The following is a 20,052-nucleotide window of genomic DNA, read 5'->3' as shown; positions in this document are numbered from 1 at the left end:
ATCCCGTGAATTCGTGTTTGGCATTTTTATGTAAAGAGCGTGTCTATTATTGAAGCTGAAAACACTCGTTTGTTCCTTCTGTGGATGAAAAAAATCTGATCATAGCATTTAATCAGTAAAACTGTTAACAAATATGCTCTTATTTCGAAGTTATGTTACATTCTACCGATAGGATGTTTTCAACTTTTCTTAAACTATTTAAACAAAATATACATATTGCATTATAATTCTAATCTCCATTTTATATAAGAGTTTGTGGCATACAATAAACAACTGTTAAGTTTGCATTTCATATAAATGAAGAACATTTGTGCAATTACATGTTCATCCAACTTTAACGTTGCTGATAGTTATCGCAATAAAACAAGGTCAAACGCATATAAGGCAGCTACATGGACGGCATATAACTTTTACGCTATGTACCGGAATATACCATATTTGTTCGTTAATTCTTTTGAAACAACCATCTGAAAGCTCATTGCTTCAAACATATTGCTTGCATTTGAAATGTAAATGTGTAATAGTTTCAGTAACCTTTTTATATACAAAACTACAATTATTCACGAGTTGGTGAACCAGCACGTCGTGTTTATCAAGATGCTTTGCATGTGTAAACCACATTTTCATATCGAACGAAGCCATTTCGATGAGAAAGCATCATGTGCATGGCACGTGACACGTTTGAAAAGATAGCGACGTCAGTTGTTTGAATCGAGATAGTAATCAACGGACTGAAAGTTTAAAAAGTAGAATGTTAATAACTGTTTATTGAATTAAAATTATACTAATTTGAAAATACATCACGCTTTCAAGGGCACAGCTCTCACATAGCTCCAATTAATTACTATTATCACTGTTATACAATGATTGAATCTCAGGAAAATTATATGAAATATGAAGCACTTTTTGATACAAACTGTTTATCAAAATTCAAATACGAACACAACAATCGTTTTAGACGTTTTCTATATCGTACCATGATGGAAACCGGAGAAGCGTATTACTTTTTTGTCAATTACAAACAATCTATTCTCTACGTTATTTATCGTCATTACGCGTATAAAATGCAAACTTTTCATAAAATATCCCAGTAGGTCATGCAGTTTTGTTGAGAAAGAAAATTATGTCCAAAATGTACAATAAGACGCGCGAATGGAAACTGCAGCTTATTTCAAACCGAATGCTATATTTTGTATGAAGTACGTATATACTGCTTTAATTCTATGTGTCGCACAGTATGTAAACCAACTGAACATATTACAAGAGATTCCACCGTCTATTTAAAGGGATCTTTTCACGCTTTGGTAAATTGACAAAATTGAAAAAAGTTGTTTCAGATTCGCAAATTTTCGTTTTAGTTATGATATTTGTGAGGAAACAGTAATACTGAACATTTACCATGGTCTAATATAGCCATTATATGCATCTTTTGACGATTATAAAACCTAAAAATTATAAAGCGTTGCAACGCGAAACGATTGAATAATTTGGAGAGTTCTGTTTTTGTCGTTAAAATTTCTGAAACTACGAAGATTGCTTATATAAGGTATAAAATACTTCAAATATATGTACTCGGCGGAATAGCTCAGTAGGCTAAAGCGTTTTTACTTCAGAACTCTGGCAGGACTCCAGGGGTCACTGGTTCGAAACCTGGTCCGGGCAATGTTCTTTTCCTTTTTTTAATTTTATTCTTGATTTTTTACTGGAGCTTTTACGATCCAATGTTTACATTTATCAATATAAAGCATTTAATGAATAAGTTAATAAATGCAAAAATCTGTGAAAAGGCCCCTTTAAAGTAGTGTCAATAAGTATTTTACAGCAAGAAATACATATTAACCGTAATAATAATGTTTAAGAGGAGTACTCATACTTATCAATACATATTGCATTAATGTTATCGTTCAAGTACTCTACATAACAAAACCTAAAGAGAGTAAAACAAGAACTCACTCAAAATTCTGAGTGTACAGCCAAGTCACATAGTCGGCAGCATACATAGATAGATGACAAACATGAAATACATTTAATTTAAGAGGAGTTCTCATACTAATCAGTACATAATGCGTTATTTGTAATAAACACTGACTCCACAAACAAAGCTTATAAGGCGTAAATAAGAACGCACAAAACACTCATTATACATTCACATACAAAATCAGGAACAGCAGCATTTTAAATATTTCAACTAGTTTATGGGCAAAGATACATCAAAAGGGCACATACATGTTCGCAGATCTAACTAAAAATGCGGCATGGACAAAAGCACTCAGTTTTCTTAATACAGATTCATTTTCGGAAGACATCAATTCTATAAATTTTTGCATATTTGGTCGGTTTCTGTAATATGAAGGTATATATTTAACTCTTAAATCTGTATATAAGTTGCATTCAATCACAAAATGATATTCGTCTTCTAGACGATTACAAACAATACATGTCCTTTGCTCAACAGGTGTTGGGTTGGGCTTAGACCATCTGCCACTTTCTATTCTCAATCTATGAGAGGATACTCGTAACCTAGTAAGGTTGAATCTGTATTTTTTAATATTACATAATTCTAAATAAGGTTGAAGTTGAAAGGATGCTATATTCCTATAAAAAAGAGCTCTACTCGAGTTAACCAATCGGCCGTTCCAATTTTGGATAAAATTATCTGTAAGTCGCTGTTTAATAGCTGCAAGAAATACAGTATCGTGACCGACATCCTGAAAATACCAGGCATCGTAAAAGCCAATTGTGCTTAGCAAATCACGTAGTAGGGAACACCAACTTTTTTTATTAGGGTATCTTTCGCAGTCACTCAACAATGTAAGGTAAACTTTTTTATTGAATTTATTACTATTAGTATGTAATATTTTAACCCAATATTTTATAATATTAAAATATCTACTTGTTTGACAGTTAAGGCGCCCAAGTTCGCCGTATATAAAATCGTTTTGAGTACTTCTTTTAACACCAAGAAGACTTTTACAAAATTGCATATGAATACGTTCTATAGCATCGCCCTTGACAAAACCCCAAACTTCACTTCCGTAATTAAGAATAGGTGATATAAGTTTATCAAACAAGTCTAATCTGTGTTTCACAGTAATGTCAGTATATTTGTAAAGGTATTTGTTCATCTTAAAAATGGCCTTCAAGGATTGGCCAGCTAATGTTCTTTGTGCATCAGAGAACGAGCCACCAGTCGTGAATACGACACCAAGGTAATTGAACTTAGAAACAATCTCAATTGCAATATCATTGTAGTGGAACGAAATATTGTTTGGCAACCGTCCCCCTTTTCTGAATATCATGACTTTAGTTTTATCGACATTCACTACTAACTTCCAGCGTTTACAATATTCATGAAACACATTTAGATTGTGTTGCAATTCCTCAGCGTTATTTGCAAAAATAATGATATCATCTGCATACAACACAAGAAATAGTTTGAAATGATCTACATCTATACCATTTATGCCACTTTCAGCTAACACTGATTCTAAATCATTTAAAAACATAGAAAACAGAAACGGCGATAAGCATTCTCCTTGTCGGACCCCTAGCATACATTCGAAATCTTCACTTAATTGATTACAATATTTAACTCTAGATTTAACAGACGAGTATATCGATTTTACAATATTAAAAATTTTGCCTCGTAACCCTAGTTTAATGAGTTTGCTCCAAAGGTTTTCTCGGACTACATAATCAAATGCTTTACTAAAATCCACAAATACACAATAAAGCTGTTTTCCTTTATTAAGTAAGTGTGTCAGAAGACCATGCAGTACAAAAATATTATCAAGCGTGCTCATATTTTGTCTAAAACCCGCCTGTGCTTCAACGTATACATAATAATGTTCCGCCCAATGTGAGAGTCTAATGTTTAAAATGCGAGTAAACAGTTTTCCTAACGTACTCAATAATGTTATACCTCTATAGTTAGTTTCGTCATTTATGCTACCCTTCTTATGCAGAGGAACAACAAAACCCTCAGACCAGGAAGTTGGAAAATAACCACTATCAAATATTTTGTTAAACAGTGTATGTAGATAAGGCAAAAGGGTGTCTCTACCATGGATAAAAAACTCATTTATATGCATATCAGGTCCTCCACTTTTATTAGATTTCAATTCCTTAATAGCTTTATTGATTAGTTCTGTTGAAATGGGCTCATTTAATTCATCAAACATTACACTAAATTCGTTTCTCTCATACCGTTCCAAGAAGTAGATAACATCCTCATCAGGCGTAAAAAACATACTGTTTGGATTATTAACGCTTTTGAAATATTGTTCAAAAGTACTCAGGGAAATATTGGACTGTTGAATTCCTGCAGATTGTTTGAGCATATTCCAGTACATTTTAGCATTTTTAAATCTTGAATGTTCGAGCTTTCGGGTTTGTGACCTATCGTACTGTAATTTTTGTTTCCGTATACATTGCTTATAATCTGACCTAGTTTTATTAAGTACCATTTTGTTTTCGTCTGTTTTATTATTTCTAAATTTATTCAGATGACTGTAAAAAAGATCCCTTTTTTCAGCACATTCGGTAGAAAACCAGGGTTTTTCATGTGTATTTTGCTGTGAGCTAACATAGCTTAAGTTATTTCTAATTTTATGTTTAAATAAAGGGGAGGCAACTCCATCTAATATTTCATTTAGTTTAACAATGCAACAGTCTATGTCATGTGATGACGCGCTGTTGCTAACAGCATTTGTCCATGTATTTAAATTGTCAATAACATCACTTGAGTGTAAAGCTTCCTGATATAATTGCTTATGGTCATTGTCCCAAACATATTTATAATTTAATCCCCCCGCGATACCATGTAATGTGTTTTCTTCTTTTGGCATTTGCATATACAAATACTGATTCTTCTGTTGCACCATCAACAAAGAAAACTTATTGTACAATGTGCTTCTTTATTTATGGAAAACATAATAATAACGAGGTATTAAACGCTCGTAGTGGACCAACACACAGTTACAAAAAAAGTCCCACAAACTAAAACACAACTGAGGTTACTGACTCGCAACGGTCAATGCATGTTTCATTGAGAAAGGTAAATTAGTTGCTAAATATATTGTTCTTCATTGCGCTTTACCTGCAAAACTCTTTTAAGTGTTTTGTTGAACTTTTATGTATAACAGTGTGTTTGTCATTGTAGCAAATACATTTACAATGTTTCATTGTACACGCAAGTTTGGTTTTTGAAGCTGTGAAGGGCCTGTGGTACTTGTAAGATAAATATTATTGCGCATGAATGATGGTTTCACCAATTTAAAACTATTAACGAATGTTCGAATTTCAATCAGAAAAAAGTCATGTGCATTTGAACTTAAAGAATGATGGAAGATATCCTATGCGTTGTGCATGTTTATTGTCAATCTCTTGCACGACGGTTACATTACATTCACCTCTGTGAGGGGCTCAAAACGGACTATTTTTATGAAAGCGTCTCATTCATGTCATCATCATTCCAAGCGTTCATCGTGGAGGTAACAGTATACTAAATAATCTCTTGCACGACGGTTACATTGCATTCACTGCATTGAAGAAAACCATCTAATGCCATAATATCTTTTATCAGTCCTTATTCATTATTACAAAATTGATATGGTTTTCTTGATGTTAACAAACCTACATACATACATACGTCGAAGCAATGCCTAACGTCACTCAATAAAAATTATGTTAAATTGTTTATATTTGTGAAATGCGTGGAATGATTCCATCTGCGTAAATGTGCAATAAAATAGTTCAAAAAAGTTGCATTAAAAAAGTTTTTGCACGATGTATCGTAAATTTAAAAATCCTATTTCATTATTTCACACCTCTGTTCCTAAAAATTCCAAATCAAATATACTTTGAATGCGTTTGTTCGGTTTTACCAAGTTTCTGGGCAATATGGCATGCTGAGCCTTTCGCAGAGGTGTATGTGAGAGCAAGGAACGACAACTCTGCGTGGAGATTGGTTTAGTGTATGTGTTCACACGACACACCGACATGATCTGTGTTTTCATACCATTAACGATAAAGCGCATTGTAATTGTTGAAAGTGTGATTCGGAATAAAACAAATGTCATAATGCATCCCATTTTTATAACTAGTATTACGATATGTTGATTTTCCCTTGAATTTTACTTTTTTCCTTTAAGTCTGTACAGCAATAAGTTGTGTAAATAATGGGGTAATGAATAGAATCATATTTTCTCATAACCACAAACAACATACACATACAAAAGTTAAACGTAAATACAAACTTTTTCAGTGATCCCCGGGGTGCCTGGGCTGCCGGGGGCGACAGTTTTCTGTAAGTCATGTCACTCGGTGGATGACCCGGCCAACTGTCACGTGATCGAGGCATGCCATGACGGGGTACGTGGAATCACTTGTACTTTAAATTAACTTTTCAGCCAATCAGATTTGATGAAAAAATGGGCATAGTAACAACTCAAACAGTTTTATTCGTTACACATACTGATTGGACGGTTGGTTAGATAATATAGCATCCTGTAATTAATTAAGGAGTTGAGATCAATAATTATCGCCCATGCATAGAAATCAAATCGCTGGAATAGCCTTAAAAGTACATTACAAAACAACTGAACTGGAATAGGTTTGATGTAATATCTATGCTCTAAAACACCTTCGAGTGTGAAGTTTTGAAGAATGAGAATCTTTTTTTTCCAGATGTTAAGGCTCAGTACATGATCTTAATTAAGGCCATATATAGCGTGTCTTTATTCATATTTTTCATTATAGCGTTCCTCTAAAAACATAAAGGTTAAATTAACGAAAGGAGGGCTTTAAAAATGGTTTTCTTTTAAATGAATTATTCTGGTTAAACTTATAATATGAGTTTATCACCACATTTCATACATCATACATTTCATACACATTTAAACGCAAGCGTACAGTTTCTCATTCAGCTGAACAAAAACTTCGCATGTGATCCGACATAAGGAAATTACATCACACTTTTGTTTATTCTGTATTCATATAAGATGATTTAGAAAAAATTGCACTCATAATGTGCGTTTTGCGTAGTTGTGTTAACATGGTATAGCATGCTTTAAACCATTGACGTTTGCATATTAGACCATTTCCTTCTGTCGTAAACAATACTTGAAAAAAAAGATTGACCAAGCTTATAGTTCCTTGCATTCGATATACCGGATAAAAAATGGTCGATGCTTGTTTAATGCAATCTCCCTTCTTAAACAATCACAGGCGCGAATCTACAAAATAAACAGTCGTGCGATTTTACAAGTATAAAAATATAAACGACACATTCGTTAAACCGCCCTAGTGAAAACGTTTTAGTCTCCATTACAATCAAATTGACAATGTCCAAAACGATTTTTTACCAGTGAAACGAGCACCGTCAAGGGCTTTGAAAGTGCATCCATTTAAAATATGTAAGCAATACATTTTTGTTTTTTGCAATTAGGATTTACATTTGTTCAACAGACCTACTCCGGGCTAGGTTGTGGAATGACTCAATAATCAAAGGGTAAAAACTAAGCTGACACAAACTGTAAAATCCTTGTAAAATCACAAACATATATGCCGCTTTTATTTGAATACGACTAGCGTAAGTGAATAAACAGATCGTCGTTATTTGTACCGATATATTATATGTTTTTCCCACAAACTGTAGGAAATCCGGATGACAACCATTGGATCATCTGAATAGTATTTCTAGGTTGAATAAAGATACGTTGTACATTTTTCTTCGTTCTATCTTGCAGTACTGCGGGATGGAAGTCCACACACTGAATGGCGTCCGCACATACAAATTATCCTGCAAAGATCACGCCGTAAGCATTTATATCACGTGATATTGCTGCTGTAATTATTTTTCCAGTTACACCTTTGTTTTTACTTACCATGAATCATTAAACCGAAGATCTGTGTTACCTAAGTTAGTTAATTGGTAACTTGTTGTAATATCTTAGCATACCAATAATAGGCGTATCCAGTTTTATAATATATACATCAGGAAAACAAGTATAATTAATTTTGTAACGAGTTTACTGTTCCCATTTGTCTTTCAATGTCTTTATGACTTTTTACTTAAGTACTCACATAACGTTTCCAATATTTTTTCAATGTTTCTTACCCACAGTTCACGCAGATTACAGTTTACAAATACCACCCTCATGTTTCGACCATCACCTTATCTGACCGGATAAACGAGTTGAAAATGTTGGCTGATTTAACTGAGAATTAATATTTACACGGTGACGTTCTTTTAATGCGAGCCATGTTTCCACATGTATGTTAATTATCAATGTCATGACGACAGTTCACGGGTGAATGGAAAATAGCCAAGATTTTACTTCAAGCATTGGGCAAAGTATGCCCATCGCATCAATAGAAATCAGTATCAATAAACATATGTTTAAATAAAAACTTAACAATTTCCTTCACAATACACATAGTTCGTTCAGCAAAGTAAACAGACACAACTTTTACAATAAAATATTGTAAAAGTTAATCCTTCAACCGATATACCGAGTTTCAAAATAACTCAACAGGCATCGTATTATTTCAGACCTCAAAATGTACTTTACTTTCACAGTTCAGAATCAACCTATATTGGCATATTTCTAATATAATTTCTGAAAAGTTTATAAAGTACAGCGTGTCAAATCCGACCTTGACGTCATTGTTTTAATAAATAAGCGGTCTCGGGGCCTCTAAAATAACAACAAGTACCTGTTAGCCCCAGGACCCTGATTAACAGTTTTGCTATAGGCCTAAGGATTATACGATCGTCCATGTAATACATATATCAATACATAATACTAAGCAAGTTGATAGTTCCAAGATTATCGATATCTCGAATAGATAGTGTCATGCGATATCACAAGTGTGATGCGAAATAAAGCAGGTCACGAAATTGAATGTGTTATTGAAACAATGCAATATTGTAATTTGTCGTTATTATATACGTTTGCACTCAGTAACTTTCGATCAGTATGGTGCATTTGAATAGTTGCATCATAGAACTAATTTGTTAACTGCATTTTTGTATTGAAAACAGTCCGAAATGGATTTCAATATAAAATGAAAAGACAACGATTATCATAAAATTGACTTTTGTCTCTTGACATTTACGATTTTACCAATAAATAATCCCTAAACGGTATTTTTTGTACATGTTTGAAAAAATTAAACCGTTTGAAAAACTCGTTTATGGTGTATATTATGTTTCCAGAGTTGTGAACACCAGCTAATCGGCAAGAGGGGACCGCCACACCACGGAGAAGGCATTCTAGAATGCAAGCAGTGCTGTCAGTCAACGGGCTGCGAAAAGCACTTGTGCCGTAAGTAATTGGGTCGCTGTGAATACTCAAGTATTAATTGAATGATAAGTGGTGAAATAATTAAAGTTATCGGAGGAATAATTCAACATGTTTCAAATGAACTTGACAAGGGACTTCTTTTTTTTAAATTTAATTTGATTTGAATTTATATGTCTTGTCAGATTTCATAATAGTAAATAATACTAAAAAAAAACAAAGATGATTTGCGTTACATTTAAATAGCATCCTTAATGCTCAAAAATGTTAACTTTGTCTACAAATACATTGAATGTTAAATTTTATTATTCTTTAAGTATCTTACTTCATTTATCCACACGGCTTTAACGTCCAGATTCGTTTTGGGAAAAAACGGTTGTCAGACAATTTTTCGTTTGTCTTTATTAAGCTTACTTCAAGGGTTGATTTTGTACATTTTTATGTTTGGATCAAAAGGGATCGTAAGGTTGCCGGATCATTTGGTAGGACCAGAAGCTACCTAACTTTAACGTTTGAAATTTACTGCGCATTTTGTTAACCCCACAAAGACGTAGACATGTTAATTTCTAAACACACTAACAAACATGAATGAGAAAATAGCACGGGTATAAAACCGTAGAATAAACGATATGATTTAACACACTAAATAAAAATAAAATGTATTGAAGCGCCTGAAAACTTAAACGATTATTGTTATTATTATTATTAGTAGTAGTATAAGTAGTAGTAGTAGAAGTAGTAATAGTAGAAGTAGTAGTAGTAGTAGTAGTAGTAGTAGCAGTAGTAGTAGTAGTAGTAGTAGTAGTAGTAGTAGTAGTAGTAGTAGTAGTAGTAGTAGTAGTAGTAGTAGTAGTAGAAGTAGTAGTAGTAGAAGTAATAGTAGTAGTAGTAATAATAGTAGTAGTAATAGTAATAGAAGCATCAGCAGCAGTAGTAGTAGTAGTAGTAGTAGTAGTAGTAGTAGTAGTAGTAGTAGTAGTAGTAGTAGTAGTAGTAGTAGTAGTAGTAGTAGAAGTAGTAGTACTAGTAGTAGTAGTAGTAGTAGTAGTAGTAGTAGTAGTAGTAGTAGTAGTAGTAGTAGTAGTAGTAGTAGTAGTAGTAGTAGTAGTAGTAGTAGTAGTAGTTGTGGTAGAAGTAGTAGTAGTAGTAGTAGAAGAAGAAGTAGTAGTAGTAGAAGTAGTAGTAGTAGTAGTAGTAGTAGTAGGTATCGTAGTAGTAGTAATAGTAGTAGAAGTAATAGTAGTAGTAGTAATAATAGTAGTAGTAATAGTAATAGAAGTAGAAGTAGTAGAAGTAGAAGTGCAAGAGTAGTAGTAGTAGAAGTGGTTTTAGTAATATTAATTGTATTATCAAATTATATTTAAATATTTACAAACAGTCATTTTGGTTATTTGCATTGACTTATCTTGCAGAGGACTACCATCCTGAAACGACACATGGCCCCGACACGACACATCACCATACCACGACAAAAACACCAACCACAACTGCGCCACCACTGACATTTGTCACATCCACTCACCATCGTAATTAGATTTTATGATTTCTATGTATGAACAAATGAACTATGTGCAATCATGGTATTTGTTTTTTGAAAAAACGTCGTTGATGTGCTTTCAGGTCGTTCCACTCGGATATGCTGCATCAAAACTTCGGATACATTCTTAATTTGTATACTAAGCGTATGCTCAATGGCAACATCCATGATGTTTATACTTATCAGTTGACACCTCTCACCAGAGCAATTAGTAACATTGTTACTTAGCGGATTTCAACAACCACCATATATGTCTATGGTGGTAATAAGTTACCCTTGATATATTCACAATTTTTATATTTGATCTGATGACATCTAAAGACAGTTTTGTCAGATATTGTTAGAACAAAGTAGAAGATACTCTGGCTATAAGCATCGTGCACATCAAAATGTACCAAAATATAATTATACGGGAGCGATCGTTGATCAGGATTGAGTACATATTTGTTTGTAGATTTATTTAACATAATATATGTTTTATATATATATATCCATAACAATGTCAATCTTTACAGTAATACTTTTTTATACTTCAGCAAGCACGTGTGTAAATCTGGAGGGTACTGACTTCCGTTGTGCAGATCTCGATCAGTTCCACTTTTGTTCTGATGTGAACTCCGCTTTGAACTCTATCGCAAAGGAGAGATGTCCACTTCACTGCGGCTTCTGCGGTAAAACTACATCTCCTACTTCAGCAAGTCCGTGTTTGAATCAGGAGACTTCTGACTTTCATTGTGCCGATCTGGATCAATTCAACTTTTGTTCTGATGTGAACTCCGGATTGCATTCCATCGCCAAGGAAAAGTGCCCTCTTCACTGCGGCTTCTGTGGTTCCCATGGCGTTGTTGCTATGACGGCCAAAACAACCCATCTACCAACGGTTATCGAGACGGCGCCCACAAAAGGTGAGATAACGCTGTACTTGTTTCCGAAATATCTTGAGTTGCTTGTTGTTGTTTGATGATGAATAATCATTACAGCTTGCAAAAAGTGAATATTTGATAACTGTTTAACTTAAAGTAATGCGCACGTTGCCGAAAGAAAAAAAACCATGAATAATTTTACCAACATAAAATAGATTAAATATCACTAGTTTTAAATAATTATTTTAAAAAGGAAAAAAAAAACATAAAGAAACTAAATAGAGGGTTGAACTAGGAATCTTTAGACGCGAACGGTAATACTCTACCACTACGCCACCCTGGCTTCGAATTTTGAAGGTAGTGGTCAGCATTACACGTCTGCACTTAATACTTAATGAACAGCTTTACAGACATTTTATCATTGTTCATGTTTTGATTGGCTACAAACGAACATTTTCTTTTGATATTTTTATTAGTAAGAGCTATATCTAAGATTAACTGTTCGACCTCATATATTCAAAAGCATGTGCACATTTAAGTAAATACACAGACACAAAATTTATGAAAATATCTGCATCAATAATTACACACTTCAGTAACTTCGACGCTCGGCAACGTTGACATTACCGTCAACATGGGGACCGCCTTTACCCTTGGTGTAGACAGACCTGGTTCAGGTGCCTGTGTAGACATAGAGGATAGCCATTTCCAGTGTAGCTACTGGAAGTCTCTTGGATACTGCGCACCGGATACCGTGCCTGGATACCAGGTTTCCCTACTGCAGTGCAGGAAAACGTGCGACCTTTGTGATGTGTGATGACCTTATAGGTATAGGCCTTTCAAGGATTTGTATCAAACACACAAATCAACATATGTTGCTAAGTAAATTATTTTCGTGCTATGGATCGTAAAAGCAATATCTAGAAATTAACACCACGAGTATTAAAGTATTATTTTTTTTAAAGTTATTTGTCTAAAGATGTGAATTAAATTAATTTGGTTATAAAACCCTGTGATATATTCACACTGACACTAATATCTATAAATGTTTAACTGTTTAATTAATTGCAAAACGTTTATTAGTTTGTTGAGTCATCAAATGGCAAAAACACATTACTCACATCGCGCTTTCTTTTCGTTTGAAACACCATATTAAATCAATAAACAAAAACTTTCTCAGGTCGATTCTTACTTAGAATGCGATGTGACTTGCTTATGTTCCACATGTTGCAATAAAGGAATGAATCCGGTTAAAATCAACATTAAATTATGCCTATCTAATGATATAATGCGAAAATCAAATGGTCAATTCTCATGCGTCATTGTTTGTTTTCAGGATTCATAATCAATTGAAAATTGTCAAGTGTCATATCCTCCTTTGGGTTTAGTGCGATCATTATAGTGTGTTGCACTTAAAAGAGCATACTCCGTGTGTAGTTGTATTCGGTGCAATGCTGTCAATGATTGCAAATATTAAAGGGGCCTTAATGTTTGGCGATGGATTGATGGATGGATGGATACAATTATACATTGTGTTAAGACATACAATATTAGGATGTCATGTTCTATATTTGTATACAGAACTGAGAAAAATATACTTGGTGTAATTTGTTGTATTATCTTCTTTAATAATTAAATAATTGTTAAACAGATTAATGTTGATATTGTTTTCAGTATGCACAACGCTTAGAAGAATTGTACAAGTTGCAGATCCAATGAATGAATGTATGTAGTAAATAAAAGCGTTAATTTTAAGTGTCTTGGTCTTTCATATTGTAGCAAACTCTTTTACGTATACCAATAGGGCATAGAGTATAGGTGATGATCTAATGAAACATACATCAATACAAAACAGAACAGAACTAAATGAAACATGCATACATGAATACATTATTATGTTTTACTTAATGAAAAACCAACTAATAGCACCAAATGCCCTTAAAGGGGCAGATTTAGGCATGTATTGAAGTTTGTCATTAAATGCTTTATATTATAAATGCTCCAATAAAAATCAAGAATAAAAGAAAAAAAGTAACCCTCAACAGGGCTCGAACCACTGACCCCTGGAGTCCTGGAGAAAAAAGTCTTAGACCACTCGGCCATCCGTGCTCATAGAATGAAGGATGTATTTTTTACTTTATATAAGCAATCCTCGTTGTTTCACAAAATGTAACAACAACAGAACTCTCCAAATTTTTCAATCGTTTCCTGTTGCAATGCTTTATAATTTTCAGGTTTTTTAATCGTCAAAAGATGCCTATACTGACTATTTTAGTGCATGGTAAGTGTTCAGTATTACTGTTTCCTCACAAATAATTGTCATAACAAAAACGAAAATTTGCGAATCTGAATCTTTTTTTGTATTTTGTCATTTTACCAAAACGTGAAAAGGCCCCTTTGACAATAAATTTGAGGCGGCCTTATCAAACACATATACATATACATTTTAAGCTATGGCTAACACAAAGAAACACGCGACATAGGTAGTTGATTGGTTTAGTAAGCAATTGGCAAGCAACAAACCGGATGTAATACAATTTCGACACAGTAATTGCGCAAAACATATCCGAACTTGGTATTGCCATTTACGTCTTATCAATGAGACACATTTATTTCTTTTATAATGCATATATACAGCACGAGTAAATATCGCAATGCCAGTCAAAGGGAATTTATTTTCTACCGCGAATTTTTTTTACAAGCAATCGTCTTGTTTTAATTTGACAGGATTTCCGGTATATTTGTAGATAAAACGTGTCTATAAAGTATTTCAAAACGACCATGTTTGCTTACCAAGAATTAGATCATCTATCTTTGTTCAACTTACCACGGTTTGTTGAATAATTATAATCTTTTCGGAAACCTATCGTTTACCTATACATAAAGGATTACATTTATTAATATAATCTGCCAGTGCGTGTCTAGTCTTACGTAAGCCATTCCATTGTTGAATGGCTATGGACAGTTCATTACATTTGTAATCATATAGTCAAACCAGTTGTGTACTCATCACCAGATACCTAGCAGGGCATTTTGATGAAATGTTTTAAATATTTATTTATTGAAAAGAACTACGAAGCTTATAATATGTACTAATTCCTGAACGTTGACTAATATTAGTAGTATGGTGGGATAGAACTGCCTTTACTAGAGTTGCGACACCTTAAGGGTTTCGCGTGATGGAATGAGTGGAGATATCAAATCAAATTGGAAAAAAAATTGGTACGAAAAAATATGTGGGTATGAAAATAAATAAATTTGGGCACGAAAACAAATTTGAGTAAAAAAAAAAAGGGTACAAACAAAATAAGGGTACGAAAAACTATTTAGGTACGAAAAAATGGGTACCAATTAAAAAATTAGGTACGAAAAAATTCGGGTACGAAAAAAATTTGACTACGAACAAATGGGTACGAACAAATTTGGGTACGAACAACTTTGTGTACGAAAAAAAATGGGTATGAAAAAAATGTGGGTAGGAAAAAAAAACAATTTGAATACGAAAACAAATTAGAATACGAAAAATATAGGGAACGAAAATAATTAGGGTACGAAAAAACTATTTGGGTACGAAAAAAATGGGTACGAATAAAAGTTTGGGTACGAAACAAATTTGGGTACGAAAAAAATGGGTACGAAACAAAATTTGGGTACGAAAAAAGTTGGGTACAAAAAACATTTGGGTACAAAAAAGATGAGTATGAAAAAAAATTTGGGTACGAACAAATTTGGGTACGAAAAACATTTGGGTATGAAAAAAATGGGTTCGAAAAAAAAATTGGGTACGACAAAAATTGGGAACGGAGAACATTTGGTACGAAAAAATGGGTACGAAACAAATTTGAGTACGAAAAAAATGGGTACGAATTTTTTTGGGTACGAACAAATTTGGGTACGAAAAACATTTGGGTATGAAAAAAATGGTTAAAAAAAAAATTGGGTACAAAAAAATTGGGTACAAAAAAAATTTGGGAACGAAAGAAATTGGGTACGAAAAACATTTGGCAGGGTTCGACATTAACTTTTTTTACAGCCAGACCATCGGACCAGCTCCTCTTAAAATGTACTAGCCCGAATATGATGTCTACTAGACCATAAATGACATAACAAATAAACACAATTGTGTCGTGTAACTGTTTAATCAATTATTTATCAGTAAATAATAAGTGAACACAAGAAAGTCATTTTGATGCAAAGAGTAAAAAATAAAATAAAACTATTTAACAACACAAGGGACAAAATTGTCACAAAACCAGGTTTTCATTGTGAAAAAAAAATCTGATAAAGGGAGAAAACTCAAACTGAACTTTTGAAATGACCAAAAAAAATTAACCCCCTTTGTAAGTTTTTTTTTTTTTAAATCTATTTTTAGTCGTGGCGACCTTGACATCGGAGATATTGACGTGTTTCTTTCGTGGGACACACCGTCCCATGATGGTGAACAAATGTGCCAAATGATTTTAAAATCTCACAATGAATGACATAGTTATGGCCAGGACAAGCTCATTTATTGCCATTTTTGACCTTTGAACTCAAAGTGTGACCTTGACCTTGGAGATATCGACAAAATTATTTCGCGCGACACACCGTCCAATGATGGTGAACAAATGTGCCAAATGATTTTAAAATCTGACGATGAACGACATAGTTATGGCTCGGACAAGCTCATTTATGGCCATTTTTGACCTTTGAACTCAAAGTGTGACCTTGACCTTGGAGATATCGACGTAATTATTTCGCGCGACACACCGTCCAATAATGGTGAACAAATGTGCCAAATGATTTTAAAATCTGACAATGAACGACATAATTATGGCCCGGACAAGCTTATTCCGCCAGCCCGCCAGCCAGCCAGCCAGCCAGCCAGCCCGCCCGCATTCGCCAATCTAATAACCAGTTTTTTCCTTCGGAAAACCTGGTTAATAAATTGTTTGTTATAATTTCACTGTTTATCACCAGTTAAATAAATGATGTCTGTACAGCAGGTGACATTTATTCAAGGTCATAAAATTCTGGCCTCCTTGACCGCTGTGCTCCATGCAACCACAGCCCTTTTTCCAGCATAATCTGTGTCAGTTTTACCGTCGGATTCTTCTTTATTAACTTATTTGTCGGATGAAAATCCAATCTTGAACAAAGCCATTCTTTAAATAACATTCTCTCGTCTGCTACGCCAAAATGTTTATATTGATGATACCGATTGTCAATAGAAGTCGTAAAAAAATGATGTAAAGTTCTAAGACACTTCAGGAAATCATTAATATTCATGACAACTTGACCAATGGAAACAAGCAATTTCTGCGGGAAGCTCTCCTTCGCGTCTAAAAATAGCGATGAATCATGTGAATTCTCCGCGTTTATATATATACGCTAGTTTTGTTCTGATGTAAATAACGGATACGAGAGTTATTTTACACATTAAGAGAAAAAGGTTTTCGGTTAGGTATGGTTATATGAATCAGTATAGATTTGCTATGTCTGACCAGTCGGGCAAGCTAGCCCACAGTTTTACTAGCCCGACCACCGATCTTACTAGACAATGTCTGTCGGACGTGCCTTAGTGTCGAACCCTGTTGGGTTCGAAAAAAAGAATTGGGTACGAACAAATTAGGGTACAAAAAACATTTGGGTACGAACAAAATGGGTACGAAAAAAAAATTTGGGTACACAAAAATTTGAGGATGAAAAAAAAGGGTACAAAAAAATAGGTACGAAAAAAATATGGGTATGAAATATTATTGGTACGAATTTGTTTATTTAAAATCAATTTTGAATTGTCTAGCGGGTGAATCGTCTTGTGGGGGTGAATTGTCTTGGGGTTGCTATTAACACTACATGTACTTCCGGCTTATCCACGTGTTTATAGTGAATGCGCAATAAAAAACACCACTTTTTCGTCATGTTATCAAAAACTGGATTTTTCCCAGATATGACGAAAACGCCATATACATGAGAAATTTCAGCACAAGTGTCGGGCCAGTTTCAACACTCTCAAATCGCTGCTATACGCTGGAGCTTATCGAATTTTAGTCGCCATTATCATTTGTTCAATTGAACGTCCTCAAATGATGACGTCAATATAGCACTCATTCCATAAAAACCAGGAGTCAATGACCCCTGGACTGAAATTTTGAGGAGTCAAATTGAAAAATTCTGGGGTCAATTTTGAAGCGTGTTAATTGTGTTTTTTTCTGTATTATTCAATTTTTTTTAGATAAAAACATGCTCCAAGAGTTACACAATATCTAAAAAAAAAATACTGCGTTATTAAATAAAAATACCATGATACATAACACAACATATTTTAATGAATTGGTACACAAAGATAAGGACAAAATATAAATAATTTGTGCGAACAATATCGACTTTAAGTTTTTCAAAAACAAAACATGTTCATTTTACAACTTTTATTATTTCTATCACTATACTATGTTTATTTGTTTAAACAATAAATGCTCATTAAAGGGATCTTTTCACGCTTTGGTAAATTGACAAAATTGAAAAAAGTTGTTTCAGATTCGCAAATTTTCGTTTTAGTTATGATATTTGTGAGGAAACAGTAATACTGAACATTTACCATGGTCTAATATAGCCATTATATGCATCTTTTGACGATTTTAAAACCTAAAAATTATAAAGCGTTGCAACGCGAAACGATTGAATAATTTGGAGAGTTCTGATTTTGTCGTTAAATTTTGTGAAACTACGAAGATTGCTTATATAATGTATAAAATACGTTCAGTATGTGTACACGGCGGAATAGCTCAGTAGGCTAAAGCGTTTTTACTTCAGGACTCTGGCAGGACTCCAAAGGTCATTGGTTCGAAACCTGGTCCGGGCAATGTTCTTTTCCTTTTTTAAATTTTATTCTTGTTTTTTTACTGGAGCTTTTACGATCCAATGTTTACATTTATCGATATAAAACATTTAATAAATAAGTTAAAAAATGCCAAAATCTGTGAAAAGGCCCCTTTAAGTCATTTACAAAGTTGAGCAAATATAATCATTTTTCTAAAAATAAATCATCCTCTGAAGCCCCCACTGAGATTCAAACTCAGACCTCTTTCCTCTGTGAAGGAAAGTATTCTATCTTGAAATACAAGGGCATGTAAGAGGAAAGATGTCTGGAAAAAGGTCGGGTGCTTAGATGTTTGAACCGTTCACCGTTTTACGATCCTTTCCGGATTTGGCGTGGAATAATTATGACGGACATGTAAGACGTACCTTTGATGAAACAACAGCACTTAATTCTCGTACATCTACTGAACTAGAAAAAACAAATCGATTAGGTTAACACTGGTCTTCGTGATATGAGTGAGATACTTTGAAACAACCCGAAATAGCCCACCCCACCCCACCCCACTACCCAATGGTTATTAGGCCTGATTTAATTTTAGATTATAATGGAGATATGTGAATGATATCGTGTTTGCAAGTCAAGTATAAAAACTTCATAAAAAGGAAGTTAACCATTCTATTTTGTTATCGAAGTTTATGGCTCTCGTGCACTGCGATCGTTTCAATAAAATAGATATAGCTTTTTAGTTTCTTCCAGTATTAACTCCTCTAACATTTGATTGTGCTTGCATGTAATAAATTACGCGATTTTGATTTTAACCTTACTGTGAACACGTATTATATGGTCATTATAAGCCACAAAAATATGTTTGTATTTATCGATCAAAACAAACACTTTACAATAAAGAGAAAAACGAGCAAGTCTCAGAAAGTTGAGCTCTATTAAAATTTCAATCTCCACGCAGAGTTGTCGTTCCTTGCTCTCACATACAACTCTGCGAAATGCTAAGCTTGCCATTTTGCCTATACAATAGGTAAAACCGAACAAACGCATTCAATGTTTATTTGATTGGATATTTAAGATCGCATGCATTAAATTAAGAAATATGACTTTTTAATGTACGATAAATCGTGCAAAAACTTGCGAGTTTTAATGCAACTTCTTTGAACTATTTTATTGCCCATTTACGCAGATGGAATCATTCCACGCACTTTACAAATAAAAACAATTGAACATAATGTTTATTGAGTGACGTTCGGAATTGCTTCGACGTGTGTATGTATGTTGGTTTCTTAACATCAAAAAACCATATCAATTTTATAATAATGAATTAAGACTGATATAACATATCATGGTATGAGATGGTTTTCTTTAATGCAGTGAATGCAATGTAACCGTCGTGCAAGAGATTGTTAAGTATACTGTAACCTCAATGATGAACGCTTGGTATGATCATGACATGAATGAGACGCTTTCATAACAATAGTCCGTTCTGAGCCCAACACAGAGGTGAATGTAATGTAACCGTCGTGCAAGAGATTGTTAAAA

At 33.8% G+C, this 20,052-nt stretch overlaps 1 protein-coding gene across 3 annotated transcripts in view; it reads left to right on the top strand.

Annotated features, from left to right (window-relative positions):
• The window catches only part of LOC127844809 (T-cell immunoglobulin and mucin domain-containing protein 2-like), a 102,824-nt gene that overhangs the window by 1,622 nt on the left and 81,150 nt on the right, over positions 1-20,052 (top strand). Inside the window, exons 2-8 of one of the 3 annotated variants that reach the window (XM_052375316.1) lie at positions 6,266-6,372; positions 7,749-7,817; positions 9,221-9,329; positions 10,718-10,831; positions 11,379-11,747; positions 12,302-12,533; positions 13,380-13,460. In XM_052375316.1, the coding sequence (XP_052231276.1) occupies positions 6,266-6,372; positions 7,749-7,817; positions 9,221-9,329; positions 10,718-10,831; positions 11,379-11,747; positions 12,302-12,522 (989 nt within the window). In that variant the 3' untranslated portion in view covers positions 12,523-12,533; positions 13,380-13,460. Of the gene's footprint in view, positions 1-6,265; positions 6,373-7,748; positions 7,818-9,220; positions 9,330-10,717; positions 10,832-11,378; positions 11,748-12,301; positions 12,534-13,379; positions 13,461-20,052 lie in introns of those variants that run through there. The other 2 variants (XM_052375317.1, XM_052375318.1) reach the window with 2 other exon arrangements.

The sequence above is a fragment of the Dreissena polymorpha genome, chromosome 9, assembly GCF_020536995.1.
Source record: "Dreissena polymorpha isolate Duluth1 chromosome 9, UMN_Dpol_1.0, whole genome shotgun sequence".
NCBI classification, from domain to species: domain Eukaryota; kingdom Metazoa; phylum Mollusca; class Bivalvia; order Myida; family Dreissenidae; genus Dreissena; species Dreissena polymorpha.
This window is presented reverse-complemented; position numbering and strand designations above follow the sequence as displayed.